The sequence below is a fragment of the Pseudophryne corroboree genome, chromosome 10, assembly GCF_028390025.1.
Source record: "Pseudophryne corroboree isolate aPseCor3 chromosome 10, aPseCor3.hap2, whole genome shotgun sequence".
In the NCBI taxonomy this organism is placed as follows: Eukaryota; Metazoa; Chordata; class Amphibia; order Anura; family Myobatrachidae; genus Pseudophryne; species Pseudophryne corroboree.
This window is the reverse complement of record NC_086453.1, coordinates 336,461,022-336,477,278: the sequence shown is the minus strand read 5'-3', so window position 1 is coordinate 336,477,278 and position 16,257 is coordinate 336,461,022. Positions and strand designations below refer to the sequence as shown.

At 45.2% G+C, this 16,257-nt stretch overlaps 1 protein-coding gene across 1 annotated transcript in view; it reads left to right on the top strand.

Moving 5' to 3' along the window:
- Window positions 1-16,257, top strand: part of JAM3 (junctional adhesion molecule 3) — a 169,044-nt gene that overhangs the window by 124,717 nt on the left and 28,070 nt on the right. Inside the window, exons 4-7 of the mRNA XM_063943610.1 lie at window positions 4,410-4,568; window positions 11,310-11,512; window positions 11,604-11,703; window positions 12,977-13,109. Coding sequence (XP_063799680.1) covers window positions 4,410-4,568; window positions 11,310-11,512; window positions 11,604-11,703; window positions 12,977-13,109 — 595 coding nt within the window. The remainder of the gene's footprint in view (window positions 1-4,409; window positions 4,569-11,309; window positions 11,513-11,603; window positions 11,704-12,976; window positions 13,110-16,257) is intronic.

Below are 16,257 nucleotides of genomic sequence, written 5' to 3'. Positions count from 1 at the left end.
CCTAGTAACCAAGTCAGGGAATTGCAGAGAGATTGACACTGTATAGTTACCGGTTTATAATGCAATGGTGCCAATATACTATTACAGTTAAAAAGTTTTTTTCCACGAATGGAAAAAGACAGAGGCGCTGATATAGAAATATTGTTGATAAACATACAATGTAACAATGTATATAATTAATAATTTATTTAAGCAATAAAAAATGGTTACTTATATTAATACCGGCCGGTAAGTATAATCAAATACATTTCATGATTTATACAATCCTTAAAAGTAAACAATTTAAAACAAATTAATTCCTGTATCTAAAGAACTACAATACAGAGTGTCCTTTAGAGTGAACACATATCCAGGTACTAGTGATATGTTTCACCAATGCGTATGCCCAACTCAATAATTATAATCACTCTTCCCGTCCGCTGGTAGCAGTTCCTTTATATGCGGACATATCTGGAAATGAGGTGAGTATATTTAATTCAAAGCTGTTTTTTGCGATACCCAGAATTGATGTTGGTTTGCCCAATAAGGTTAACTGTGAGGCAGTCCCTTAATTGCTATAGCACAGGAGGGGCACAGTTTTCCTTTATACAGATGGTAATTTAATTGGTGATAGGAGAGCTAGACGGCAGTGTTTCCATTTAGGCGAGGTGTATAATAAAGTGCTCACCTCGTCTTCTATACTGGACTACACACCGCCTCCAAGCTGAGCCGCCGGCGCTACCCCAAGCGCTCGTCTCCCCTGCAGCCGCTTCTCGACCTGCTCCCTCTGTGCTATAGTGTCGGGCTCCACACTGCACACGAGCCGCACAGCAATCACTGCTCCCAGTGCTGCTCGCCTCCGGACCAAGCTGCCGGCGCTGCCCTGAGCGCTCGTCTCTCCCGCAGCCGCCTCCTGGTTAGCTCCCTCTGTGCCTGCAGTGTCGGGCTCCACACTTTTTGTGAGCCGCACGGCAAGTTGCTGTTCCCAGTGCCGCTTCTCCTCAGATCTCGGTTCACTTTTAGGACATGTGAGCCAATAAATGAAATGCCGGCTTGTAGTAAAAAGTATAGAAAGGTTTACGCGTTTCTCTGCCTTTAGATCCACTCGGCAGCTTCCTCAGAACATAATGAGGTTGTCTGTATGGAAGTGTGTTTTTAAAACATTCATGATTCCATACACCTGTATGGAATTTAAATTTAACCACTCCTATTTTAACTCTTTCCAATATGTTGTTACCAATACAGACAGCCTCTCATTGCTTATGTATATACATATTAAAATCACAAAAAGATACAAAGTGTGTATATTTTTATAGCTTCATTAGGATATGTTCCCACAGAGTGTTTGCATATATTTCTCTTATAATTGGGTTTTTTTTTCTGTGTCAACCAACTTATGGTTATATAAATATGGAATATATACTAATATATATTTTATTTCCTGTCTATATGGTTATTATTATGTATATATACACATATTTATATTGATATTGAGTCTGTAGATATAGTTAATTTCCATGTGTATACATTATATATCTACTACGTATATTTATAAAATAACCATACCACTATGTCACTATACATGGAACGACCGTGCTAACTTTTGGAAGTCTTTCTCTCTCTCTCTCTATGAAATTATATATATCTGAACTAGAAATTGTTTTAAACTTAGCGGTAGGTGGTATTATAGTAATCTGTCACTCCACTTCTCCTCTGCTCAGATTATAATAGGTGTTGTTTATATAAACAATTTTGTCCATACAGACAACCTCATTATGTTCTGAGGAAGCTGCCGAGTGGATCTAAAGGCAGAGAAACGCGTAAACCTTTCTATACTTTTTACTACAAGCCGGCATTTCATTTATTGGCTCACATGTCCTAAAAGTGAACCGAGATCTGAGGAGAAGCGGCACTGGGAACAGCAACTTGCCGTGCGGCTCACAAAAAGTGTGGAGCCCGACACTGCAGGCACAGAGGGAGCTAACCAGGAGGCGGCTGCGGGAGAGACGAGCGCTCAGGGCAGCGCCGGCAGCTTGGTCCGGAGGCGAGCAGCACTGGGAGCAGTGATTGCTGTGCGGCTCGTGTGCAGTGTGGAGCCCGACACTATAGCACAGAGGGAGCAGGTCGAGAAGCGGCTGCAGGGGAGACGAGCGCTTGGGGTAGCGCCGGCGGCTCAGCTTGGAAGCGGTGTGTAGTCCAGTATAGAAGACGAGGTGAGCACTTTATTATACACCTCGCCTAAATGGAAACACTGCCGTCTAGCTCTCCTATCACCAATTAAATTACCATCTGTATAAAGGAAAACTGTGCCCCTCCTGTGCTATAGCAATTAAGGGACTGCCTCACAGTTAACCTTATTGGGCAAACCAACATCAATTCTGGGTATCGCAAAAAAACAGCTTTGAATTAAATATACTCACCTCATTTCCAGATATGTCCGCATATAAAGGAACTGCTACCAGCGGACGGGAAGAGTGATTATAATTATTGAGTTGGGCATACGCATTGGTGAAACATATCACTAGTACCTGGATATGTGTTCACTCTAAAGGACACTCTGTATTGTAGTTCTTTAGATACAGGAATTAATTTGTTTTAAATTGTTTACTTTTAAGGATTGTATAAATCATGAAATGTATTTGATTATACTTACCGGCCGATATTAATATAAGTAACCATTTTTTATTGCTTAAATAAATTATTAATTATATACATTGTTACATTGTATGTTTATCAACAATATTTCTATATCAGCGCCTCTATCTTTTTCCATTCGTGGAAAAAAACTTTTTAGTCCTCTTGCTATATTGTGGGAGGAGCATACCCACTTTAGAGGCTGCAGATATTTAAATATTATCAGCTGGCGCTGGGTGATTTTTCATTAAATACTATTACAGTTGCTTTAAACAAATAGATACTTTGCCATTTCCACTCTCTCTCTTAGTACATTGAAGTCTATTGTTTCGTCTGTGACTCCATCATATAAGAATATTATAAAGCCAGTAAATTATGCCAGATCTGTCAGAGTATATACAAATAAATGTACATGTTTATATAGTAAAGTGTGCAAGGTTGGATATATAATAAAGTCAACTGCTGATTAAATATTATGTCATCACATTCCATGTAATGACAGTTGGTTTGACCCCTCCCACCAGTGTCAGTGATGTCACTTCCAGAAAGTCCCGGTGTAACACACATCTATGGTCTCCAAACACTTCTATAATTTTTCATATTTATCACATACCCATCTCATGATGGAAACAAACACTCATAAAAATCACCCAGTGGCAACATTCTCCACAACCAAAATAACCGTATAGGAGAAAGGAAAGGGTAGTGCTGCACAGGCCACATACTGTACACAAAGAAAAACTGAGAAAAGTTGAGGATGTCCCGAAAGTACAATAGTAAAGAAGATGAGAAAAAATGTCAATGATTTAAATAATAAAATAAAGTGCTGATAAAAAATGATGCCTTCACATTGGGGCGAGCTCATGCATGTCAGACTGAACAGGCATATGATGCACACCGTCCCTCAAGTGTGACCCTTTGCACCCTGTAACCCTGTCCTCACTCCCCGTTGAACAAATACAGAATGATGGCAATATCTCTCTGTAAAGTTTAATAACAGTCCAGGCTCGGGATAGATCCGCTATGCACGTGCGCTCGGGCCAACACAGTGATGCGCATGGTGCACTCAGCAGCCATTATCTGATCAGTTAACAAATGGAAGAACTGGAAAACACCTTATGAGGTCACCTGTCCGTGGTAGGTGGGCCCATATTTTTGGCCACAATTATGCTAAGAACCTCAGTTTCAGAGGTTTTTTTTTAAATAATTGTTCGTATTATCAGTGTTCGCAGTACTTACAGTGTGCACCTGCATTTTCTCTTTTTATGTGTAGAAATTAAATTAGGCCTGCACAGGTGTGGCCGGGTGCAAAGGTGTGCCGTTTCCTTTTTCTCTACTCCCAACTCTGAATCTGCAACTTGGTGGCTATAGGGGTATAGTAGGTTTACAGATGTAGCCATGCTCATTGTGGCTAGGAAGCGGTCGCAGGACTGCGGCTGTTGCCGCACCAATAGTAAGTGAAGGCTTTGCTTTGTCACCTTGTGGTTGTGTGAATACTGTACAAAAGTACTCTGATAATGAGCACTACAGGTAGTATGGGAAATTACTTATAAAAGTAATCCTTGTGTTTGAAGGAATGACACTATTACTGCAAAATATTACTGGCCGCCTCCTAGTGTCCTTATACGCTATATAATAATTTTTCTTCTCTCTATTATAATGCTTACGTACATTGGTTTTTGTCACTCTTGTATAAGGCTATTACGGTTCCCCTATGATGCTCTCTTGCTGTAATAACATGGTCTATGATCTCCTCTTGTGCCAGATGCTAAAACAGTTTTTCCTCTTATTGTCAGGAGACCTGAAAAATCGAGCTGAAATAGAGTCACACAGTTCTCTGGTCATATTCAATGCCAGCCGCGCAGACACTGGGAATTACCGCTGTGAGGTGGCCGCTATGAATGATGATGATAACAACAAGTTTTCTGAGATTAATATCAACCTAACAGTGAAAGGTAAGTCCCACAGCAGAAACTGAGATGGGGATTTTTTTAGGTCCTTGCACGTATGTATCCATAGTATCTTGGAAAGTGGTTCTGGAGACTCATTGGGTTAAGTCAGTTAGTTCCCACATGCATGTATGAAATATGTTGGGAACATTGATTCTGGAGAGTCCTCAGGTTAGGCAAGTTAGCTCCCACATGTATGTATCTATAGTATTGGGCAAAGTGGTTCTGAAGAGTCCTCGGGTTAGGCTTGTTAGATCCCCATGTATGCACGAGGGGTGATTGATAAGTACCCGTGTTTGAAGACAGATGGCACCACTGACGTGTTCCTGTGTTTCTCTTACGTCCTAGAGGATGCTGGGGTCCATATTAGTACCATGGGGTATAGACGGGTCCACCAGGAGCCATTGGCACTTTAAGAGTTTAACAGTGTGGGCTGGCTCCTCCCTCAATGCCTCTCCTACCAGACTCAGTCTAGAAAATGTGCCCGGAGGAGCCGGTCACAGCTAGGGGAGCTCCATAGGAGTTTTTCTAGTTTTATTATTTAATTAGAGTTTAGGCACAGGGAGGCTGCTGGCAACAGCTTCGTGTGACTCAGGGGGGGGGGGGGGGGTACACAGACTCTAACCGGTGACTGAATCCCCCGGCTAGCGAAGGAATTCTCAGGCCAGTATAAGGAATTTGTGCGGGAAGATGCGCCATCTTCAGGGGACGGAGCTTCTTTTCAGAGCTGACCCAGCAGCGTTCAGCGCCATTTTCCTGCCTGCAGCTCCTATTTCACAGACGCTGACAGGGAGAGCTGTCCCTCCAAGCAACTCCAGCTATCCTGTGCGGTACCAGGGGGTTGTAGAAGGTGGGGGGGGGGGGCTGTGTAAAGTCTGTGTAGTCTATTAAGGTGCACAGATGGCTCTGGTAGTTTTATTAGTTATACCTCAGAAAGCGCTGTGTGTGGGTTGGCTCCAATCTCTGTGTCTCTCTGTGGCATACTTGGGGGGAAACTGTGTCTGACATTTCCCTGTGTGTGTGGGTGTTTAATATCTCCCATAGCCATGTCTAGGGACTCTGTGTCATATGCTGCAGAAGATGTTTCCTCTCAGGAGGAGTTCATTCCATGTACACAGGAATGTAATACTTTGTCTCAGATCCCTATTGTTGAGCCTGAGTGGTTAACTTCTATCAAAGGAATGATATCTCAGATCTCTACTAGTGTAGCTAATACTGAGACTGAAACTCAGTTGTTGAAGAAGTCTATGGCAGTTTGGTCAGGTTCTGTTACTATTCCTGCAAAATCCCCTAGCATGTTCCCACAAAAATGTGCACTTGCCCAAATTATGCCAGATGACACGGATACTGACTCTGACACAGCAGACGGTGATGGGGATGTGCTGAGGGGGGCAGCATTCCTTGCTAAGGGCGTGCAGCTCATGATTGAGGCCATTAGAGATGTGTTACACATTACAGACACGCCACCTGAGCAGGTTGAGGAGGCTTACTTCACGGACAATAAGAAAACCTTCCCTGCGTCTAAAGAATGAAACGCTATATTTGTATATAGGAAAAAATGGTAAAACACACCCATTGTTGATACATGTGTTTCCAGACTGTCAAAAAAGGTGGTTTTACCTGTCCCTGGATCTACCACGTTAAAAGAGCCGGATGATCGTAAGATTGACACTACGCTCAAATCCATTTTCACTGCTTCAGGAGTGGTGTTAAGACCCACTATTGCCTGTGCGTGGATTTCTAAAGCCATAGTAAAGTGGTCCGGCACATTACTAGAGGATTTGGATACAATGGATAGAAGTGACATTGAATTGTTTTTACATAACTTACAGGATTCTGCGGGGTTCATGGTTGAAGGACCTTGATACGGTGACTGCGCAAATATCTTCCATGTCGGTATCAGCTCGCAGGGGACTCTGGCTACGCCAATGGTCTGCAGACGCAGAGTCCAGGAGAAGTGTGGAGAAGCTACCCTACACAGGTCATGCTCTATTTGGGGAAGCATTGGATGCGTGGATTTCCACGGCAACCGTGGGTAAGTCACCTTTCCTTCCCTCTGCTGCACACCCTACACAGAAACCATTTTCTTCAGCTGCTCCGCAGTCCTTTCGGACCGCTAAGGCAAAAAAGTCCAAACCTCCTACCACCTTCTTTAGAGGTGGTCGGGCGAAATCCAAAAAGCCTGCTCCCACAGGCTCCCAGGACCAGAAACCACCTCCTGGTTCATCAAAGTGCTCAGCATGACCGTGGACCGCACAGCCTGGAGGACGGTCTGGTGGGTGCGAGACTCAGACGTTTCAGCCACGTCTGGGGGTCGTCCGGCCTGGATCCTTGGGTACAGGATATTGTGTCCCAGGGGTACAGACTGGAGTTTCAAGAACTCCCGCCTCACCGATTCTTCAAATCAGGCTTGCCAGCCTTGCTGACAGACAGGGCTATCCTACAGGAAGCCATCCAAAAATTGGAAAAGTTAGAAGTCATTGTTCCAGTTCCACCTCATATGCAAAACATGGATTATTTTTCAAACCTTTTCGTGGTACTGAAACCGGATGGTTCGGTCAGACCAATTTTGAACTTGAAATCACTGAACCCTTACCTGAAGGTGTTCAAATTCAAAATGGAGTCTCTCAGGGCAGTGATATCAGGTGTGGAGGAGGGAGAGTTTCTGGTATTCCTGGATATCAAGGATGCATACCTCCACATTCCGATTTGGCTGCCGCACCAGGCTGATCTCAGATTTCCATTGTTAGACAGCCACTATCAATTTCAGGTGCTGCCATTCGGCCTCTCCACAGCACCAAGGGTGTTCACCAAGGTGATGGCAGAGATGATGGTTCTCTTCCGCAGGCAGGGTGGTGAACATAATCCCATATCTGGACGATCTGCTGATAAAGGCATCGTCCAGGGAGACGTAGTTGCAGTCCATTGTTCTCACAACACATCTGCTCAGGGAACACGGTTGGATCCTGTACCTTCCAAAATTACATTTGGAGACTACAAGGAGATTGTCTTTTTTGGGAATGCTCCTCGACATGGAAGTGCAGAGGGTGTTTCTCTCGGAGGAGAAAGCGTTGGTGATTCAATCAATGGTCCGGGAAAAGATGGTTGCTCTACAGTACGGAAGGTTTCATGCTCGGTCCTTCCAACTGGATCTCCTGGACAAGTGGTCGGGATCTCATCTACATATGCACCAGAGAATACGTCTGTCGCCGAAAGCCAGGATTTCACTCCTCTGGTAGCTGAAAATACCTCACCTCCTGGAGGGCCGCAGGTTTGAGATTCAGGACTGGATCCTTCTAACCACGGATGCAAGTCACTGGGGCTGTGACGCAGTCACTCAGGGGGAAACCTTCTAAGGAAGGTGGTCAAGCCAGGAATCCAGCCTTCCAATAAACATTCTGAAACTAAGAGCTGTCTAGAACGGTCTTCCCCAATTGGCCCATCTTCTGCAAGATCGAGCCATTCAAGTGCAGTCGGACAATGTAACAACGGTGGCCTACATAAAACGATGGCGAAACGAAGAGCAGAGCTGCAATGGTAGAGGCAACAAGAATCATCCTCTGGGCAGAAAAACATGTGTTGGCGCTGTCAGCAATCTTCATTCCGGGAGTAGACAACTGGGAAGCGGACTTCCTCAGCAGACACTATCTCCATCCAGGAGTGTGGGGCCTCCATCCAGAGGTGTTTACGGAGGTGACAGATCTTTGGGGTGTACCTCAAATATACATGATGGCCTCTTGTCTCAACAAGAAGCTTTGGAGGTATTGTTCCAGGTTAAGGAACCCCGCAAGCCGTGGCAGTGGACACCCTGGTGTCTCCGTGTATGTTCCAGTTGGTGTACGCGTTTCCTCCACTTCCACTCATTCCAAGAGTTCTAAAACTCATAAGGAGAACAAGAGTTCAAGCAATCCTCATTGCTCCGGACTGGCCAAGAAGGGCTTGGTACGCGGGTCTACTGCTGGAAGATCCGAGGTCTCTTCCTCTTTGGGAGGACCTGTTGCAACAGGGGCCATTCGCTTATCAAGACTTAATGTGGCTACGTTTGACGGCATGGAGTTTGAACGCCAGATATTAGCTCGGAAGGGCATTCCGAACAAAGTCATTCTTACCCTCATACAGGCTAGGAAAGGAGTAATGTCTAAACATTACCATAGCATTTGCAAAAAGTATGTATCTTGGTGTGAATCCAAGAAGTTTCCTACGGTGGAGTTTCAACTGGGATGGTTTCTCCTCTTCCTGCAAGCAGGGGTGGATATGGGCCTGAGGTTGGGATCCGTAAAGGTCCAGATTTCGGCCTTAACCATTTTCTTCCAGAAACAGCTGGCTTCAGGTTTGAGGATCAGACCTTTTTGAAAGGGGTTCTGCACATCCAACCTCCCTTTGCACCGCCTACGGCACCCTGGGATCTTAACGTGGTGTTACAGTTCCTCCAATCGGATTCTTCGAGCCTCTACAGGAGGTTGAAGTCAAGTTTCTCACGTAGAAGGCTGTCACTTTGTTGGCCTTAGCTTCTGCTCGATGTGTGTCGGAGTTGGGGGCTTTGTCTTGTAAAAGCCCCTATTTGATCTTCCATGAAGATAGAGCGGAGCTCCGGACATGTTAACAGTTCCTTCCAAAGGTTGTGTCGGCTTTTCATATCAACCAACCTATTGTGGTACCAGTTGCTGCTGAATCCTCAATTCTGTCAAAGTCCTTGGATGTTGTGAGGGCTCTGAAAATCTATGTGAAGAGTACTGCTCATCACAGAAAATCGGACTCTCTGTTTGTCCTGTATGATCCCAAGAAAATTGGGTGTCCTGCTTCTAAGCAGACGATCTCTCGCTGGAGCAGGTTCACTATTCAGCATGCATATTCTGTGGCAGGACTGTTAAGGCCCACTCTACTCATAAGGTGGGTTCTTCCTGGGCGGCTGCCCGGGGTGTCTCGGCTTTACAGTTTTGCCGAGCAGCTGCTTGGTCTGGGTCGAACACGTTTGCTAAGTTCTACAAGTTCGATAATTTGACCTCTGAGGACCTAAAGTTTGTTCAATCAGTTCTGCAGGAGCCTCCGCACTCTCCCTCCCGTTCTGGGAGCTTTGATACATCCCCATGGTACTAATGTGGACCCTAGCATCCTCTAGGACGTAAGAGAAAATAGGATTTTAATTACCTACCGGTAAATCCTCTTCTTGTAGTCCGTAGAGGATGCTGGGCGCCCACCCAGCGCTTCGTTATCCTGCAGTGGTTGTCTGGTTCAGTACATTCAGCCGTTACTGAGTTTCAAGCTAGTTAGCTTGGTTTGCCTTGTATGTGTGAGCTGGTATGAATCTCGCTACTATCTGTGTATAATCTTTCTCTCGAAGATGTCCGTCTCCTCGGGCACAGTTTCTAGACGGAGTCTGGTAGGAGGGACATAGAGGGAGGAGCCAGCCCACACTCTCAAACTCTTAAAATGCCATTGGCTCCTGGTGGACCTGTCTATTCCCCCATGGTACTAATGTGGACCCCAGCATCCTCTATGGACTACGAGAAAAGGATTTACCGTTAGGTAATTAAAATCCTTTTTCTTTTTTTTTGACTGTTTCTATATTTCACCTCCTCCTCTGTTCGAGTATGTTGATCCATCTCCCCTTGGGCTCAGTTTTCAAACTGGTCTGTAGGGGTGGCATAGAGTGGAGGAGCCAGTCACTATTCTAAACAATTTAAAGTGCCAGGCTCCCACTAGTCCAACATCTATACCTTACCGTAAAGATCCTCCAGTGTCCCCTGTGGAATCAGAGAAATGGATTTACCGGTAAGAACCAAAATCCCCCCCCTACACACACACACAATTTTATTTTCTTGCCAAACACGGGTACTTAGCAATCACCCCTCGTACCTATAGTATCAGGGAAAGTGGTTCTGGAGAGTCTTCAGGTTAGGTCAGTTAGATCCCACATGTATGTATCTGTAGTATTTGGGAAAGGGTTTCTGGAGAATCCTTGGGTTAGATCAGTTGGATCCCACATATATGTATCCATAGTATTTGGGAAAGTGGTTCTGGAGAGCCTCAGGCTAGGTCAGTTAGCTCCCACTTGCATGTATTAAATATGTTGGGAACATTGATTCTGGAGAGTCCTCTCAGGCTAGGTCAATTTGCTCCCACATGTATGTAGAATTTGTCAGGAACATTGGTTCTGGTGACTCAGTTGGATACGACTTGTATGTATAGAATGTGTTGAGGGAACTCTGAGATCCCATATGTAACTATAGATAACGTCAGAGACTACCATTCTGGCGAGTCTGCGATTAGATCTGTTGGATGTCACATGCATGTACAGATGCGCCCACACGCACATATCCTCAAATTGCGCCAAGTAGCCCAATTTATTGCATTTGCTACCTAGCTGAGCCAGAGCAGTAATCCTAAGTACCTAGTACACTATTTACAAACTAAGGGCCTGATTCAGTGATGTACGTAACCCCGTAGAGATTGGAGGTGAAGGAATCTTATTTTACAAACTTCTTGTTTGTTTTATTAAAAAGTTCTTTTAGCTTTTTTTCCCCCCATCAATGTTTTCCAGCATGCCATACAGTGTAATAAGTATATTAGCCTGCTTTACGATGCGTCAGTGCACTTCAGGTACTGGTAAGAGTTAGCATGGATGGCTTCCAACTCGCTTAACACAGGAGTACAATTAGTTAATGGCTGCTGTCTCCTGGAACTGTCCCTGTTTATCCAAGTATATTATCTCTATGGAGCTGACTGTTACTTTGTTCCATTCTTCAGTGAAACCAGTGACTCCAAAATGCCAAGTGCCCAAGTCCGTCCCTGTGGGCAAATCTGCCGTTCTGCATTGTCAGGAGAGTGAGGGCTATCCCAAGTCTGTGTACAGCTGGTTCCGCTACAGTGATTCTCTTCCTGCAGACTCCAAAGACAACCCAAAATTCCTCAACTCCTCCTTCAAGCTAAATGCAAATACAGGTACCGTGGTAAGTGCCAGGGGGTCTGGTTGTGACACTGTGGCTGCAGTACCTGACGCCGAGCTCACCGTTCTCACTGTTCTCATCTTTCTCTCCCCAGGTTTTTTCAGTAGTAAACAAAGGCGACATGGGGCAGTATTACTGTATCGCCAGCAATGGTGCTGGCTCGGCACAGTGTGATGCTCAGCTGCTGGAAGTGTGTAAGTTCTCACTACTAGGGATTGGTAATGGTGGCCAGCTACTCACATGGTGCACCTTCTGCTCAGTGGCTTACTTACCTGCTCCCCTCTCCTGCTGTCTGCGTCAGTTATGCTTTTCATCAGGGGTAACATATTATATGTTGTTATAGACCTGAACCTTAAGAATTGTAGCTAGAAAGGAGGACTCTGGTGCTGGGATGCTCTCACCAGAGTCCTCTTTTCTCTCTACAATTCTAACATTGCTTTTTTGACTCTTGGGAGCACCACCAACCTAGCATATTATCCTTAATGTATTGGTTAGTATAACATTACTTATAACATATGAATGTAATCCCATGTGGCTCAGAAGATGCAACCTAGGTCCCATATTGAGGTCCCCTAAGACCTCTCAAGGACCCCTTGAATCCAAGGAACAAAGATTTGTCAGTACAGCTTGAGGATGAGGATCTTCTTCGTTACTGCACAAGGGTCCATTTAATAATGACCGTGTTCTCCCCAGTAAATTTTTCCAGCCAGGTGGCATCAAGAAGTTGCCGGGTAGGGGCCTTCACAATAAATGTTTAAATTAGCTTTCAGATACTGGCACAATTGTTTTTTAAACAGCTTTTCGGAATACGAATTGCCCCAACAAACAGCTCTCAGATACTAAAACAAGTATTTGCCCCCACTTGATAGCTCCACAAGTTTTTACAGCTCCTGACTCAAAACACAGTGATATACAGAACAGAGTCTCTGAGGGTGGATGTTGGTTGATCACTCTCTAATATGCTCAGGCATCTGTTCCCTCCTAGACAGCGCGCGTCTTCCTTTAAGTAGTGGGAGGGATCTCTGCCCTCCATCAACGTCACAGTGTGCACGTCCCCGGATGCCGGATGGAGCGCACTAACTGTGACTGAAGCAGATGTCACATCCGGAGCTCCGTCCAGCATCCCTTTCCACCGGAAACATGTTAACATTGGAGAGGGTGTCAGGAGAACGTCGGGGAATGTGCACATTACTGGGGCTGCCGGGCGATCCTGCAGGGGACACAGTGGCGGTAGGAGCTGCCGGGCGACAGGGGGTCTTGGCTGCCGAGCGACAAGGGGGGACTTGCCAGGCTGACCGCCCGTAATTTAAAGCGTGGGGAGAACACTGAATGACCACAAATGATTTCAATAGCTATTTCTCAATATCTCTGGTTAATGTTGTGTAAATGGAATAGTTAAATCTGATTTTCTTAATTTTTTAGCTATAGTTTTGGGTGTTTCTTTAACAAGTATGTATTTCTTCACAGATGACTTGAACATTGGTGGTATCGTGGGAGGAATCCTAGTGGTGGTGGTGGTGCTTGTCCTTATCACAGTAGGCATTTGCTGTGCCTATCGGAAAGGTTACTTTGCCGGTAATAGCAGACCCAATGGACAGAGGTGCGTGATTACCATCCTTAGTTAGTCCCTTGTGACTTTACAGGGGTTGTCCAGTTGTCCCCCCTCCCTACCATGTGAGAAATGGTGGCTGTTAGGACTGTATAGTGCTGCGGTTCTCATTTGGGCCACTTTCATCCATCTAGGGCTCTACAATGGAGCTGAGTAGGAGCCCTCATGAAAGTCCCCATATGCTACATGCATCATTGAATTGCCCCTTTTAAAGGATTTCAGTATGCTAATGTTTTGGGGGAACTCAGGGACATGCAATTAAGGGGAAATTTGCTATGCCTGCACAAATGAAATGTTCCCCACCTACAATTATGGCAGACTGTAAAAAAAGACGTCTTTTAAAACATTTATGTATAACTATGGTAAAAGCAGATGTCTTGGTTACATGAATTTACTAGGGTGGCTCAATAAGTAAGGTAACAAGACCTCTTACATGTATAAGGTTCCCTATTTCATTCTAACTTCCCGCCAGAGCAGGTAGACCGCTGCTTCTCCTCACGCCCTTTAGACTGCGCCTCATAGCCGTCATACTGTCCCAACATCATTGAGGTGCGTAATGTGAACCGATTTCTGCGTCTAAAGTTCACATTAGCAGCCGAAATTCATTGTGAACTTGTCGAGGTGTACTGTGATACCGTCAAGTCTTGGAAACAAGTTTGGTGCACTGCCTTTGATAATGGCAGGACAGACGTTCAAGATGAGCATCAATCCGGCAGGCCAAGCAAGTCCACTACAGCTGACAATTTGTGCCGCATTGAAGGTCTGATTCAGGAGGACAGAAGCATTTGTAGGTGATGAATTTCAGCTGCGGATGTGCCCTTTAGGCGCAGAGATCTGATCTCATTACGCACCTGAATGTTTGGCCACGTTTCCATCAGCCCCGCCATCTTGCACCTGATGTTGGCACAGTATGACTGTGATAAAGCTGCGGCTTCTGTCACCCTTCAGTTAACCGAATTACAGCAAGCAGTCTTCAGATCAGCATACAGATGTGGCCAAGAAGAGTGAATTGACATGACCAGCTTAATGTTTTTAAATCACTCTGACGTGTTTTATTGTGTTCAAAGGGGTATATACAGTAGGTTCTTATTGTTTTCTGATTAATGCACATGTCAACTGGTTTTAAACATTACATATGCATTACATAATTCATCAATAGAGGGCAGTATTGCCTAACTTACTAATATTGGCTAAATTTATTAATAAGCAAACTACATTTTTCTAACGAGCATTATTCATGTTAATTAACAGGGAGTCATCAATTATAGTCTACAAAGATATTCATTGGCCTTGGACAAGATACATTTGACAATGGCGATCTACAAAATTATAATTGGTCTACATTCTTTAACATAATCTTATCTTTAGTATAAGCATATATCTTGTGGTTCTAACTGGTTAAAAAGAAACATGCTATTTAAAAAGGATTTATGGTGCATGGATACATTCCTGACTGAAGTATAACTGTCTTAAAAAAAAAAAAACCCTTCTCATATGGCTCTGTCTGTTACCTTTCAATTGAACACACAAAATGGAGTCACGTTGGCTAAAACACGACTTTTGCTCTATTAACTGTTATAAGGAGCAGTCTGATGAGCGTGAGGGGATGCAGTGGTCTACCTGCCCTGTCGGCAAAATTAGAGTGCAATATTGTTTTCCCCTATCTGAGCCGTTTGGATTAACAATGTATTTTTCGGTACATTCATTGCATAGAGTTTTACATGTAACAATTGTCCGGAGCAAGCTTAGAATGAAATGGTAACTTAATGTATGCAGAAAATAATTTATAGCATTGTGGAAATTCTCGACTCATAGTACTTTAATGCAGTATATGGAGGCCGAACTTCACAACATTAAATAAGAAAAACCATCTCCTGTTAAACTGGTATCACATTTTTGATTTGTTATCTGATCCAGCCCCTCAGACTTGGGAGTAAATGTTATTTTCTGCAGCGGGGTACACTGGTATTCCACAGGGAATAACATCGGGGTGTAGAGTTGGAACTTCATCTGAGGCACCAACAGGCTAAAGCTTTGACTGTTTCCAGGATGCCCAGCACCGCCTCCTCTATATCCCCGCCTCCAGGCACTGGAGTTCAGTTTGTAAGTTGGTGCCTGCAGTGCAGGCAGCTAACAGGATGGGCTCCGTTCGGCAGCCCTGAAAAGAGCTTTTCTGACATATCGTGCTGTGGCTCCATCACCTCCCCCAGCGGCGCTGTATATTTCCGCGCCTGTTTGCCGGGTACTTACCGGCGCTCCGGTCTCATCAGGCACACATACCGCCGCTGCTCTCCTGGATCGCGTGGCCGCACGTTAGGGAGGAGGTAAGAGGGCCCCCCAGGTGGGACCCGCTGAATTTGCGATCCGGCTGCAGTCTCCGGAGACTGAACGCGCCGCTGGCATGGACACTGTGGCCGTGCAGGAACCCCACTATATCCACCAGGACAAGGAGCACAGGTCGGATTTACTAAAATCCGTTTATTACAGGCTCCATAGTACCCGGTGGTGAAGTCCAGCAGAGGGGATAAGGCGCTGACCTGTATCCCCAGCCCCAGGCGCCATCTGTACAGCAGATGTTTCCGCCCTGGAGCTGCATCTCTCTCTCTCTCCCTCACTCCCTGTCAGCATTTGGGCGCCATTACACAGAGCTGCACTGATTCTGGGACTGCTGGGCACTGTTGGGGTCATTCTGAGTTGATCGCTCGCTAGCAAATTTTAGCATCCGTGCAAACGCATAGTCGCCTCCCACGGGGTAGTGTTTTTTGCTGTGCAGGTGTGCGAACGCCTTTGCAGCCGAGCGCAGCAAAAAACATTTTGTGCAGTTTCAGAGTAGCTCTGGACTTACTCAGCCCTTGCGATCACTTCAGTCTTTTTGGAGGCGGACTTGACGTCAGACACCCGCCCTGCAAACGCCTGGGTTTTCCCAAACACTCCCAGAAAACGGTCAGTTGACACCCATAAACGCCCTCTTTCTGTCAATCACCTTGCGTTCGGCTGTGCGAATGGAATCTTTGCTAAATCCAGCACCGAGCCTCTTTGTACCTGTACGACGCGCCTGCGCATTGGCATGCGCAGTTTTGCCGTTTTTTTTACCTGATCGCTGCGCTGCGAAAATCGGCAGCAAGCGATCAACTCGGAA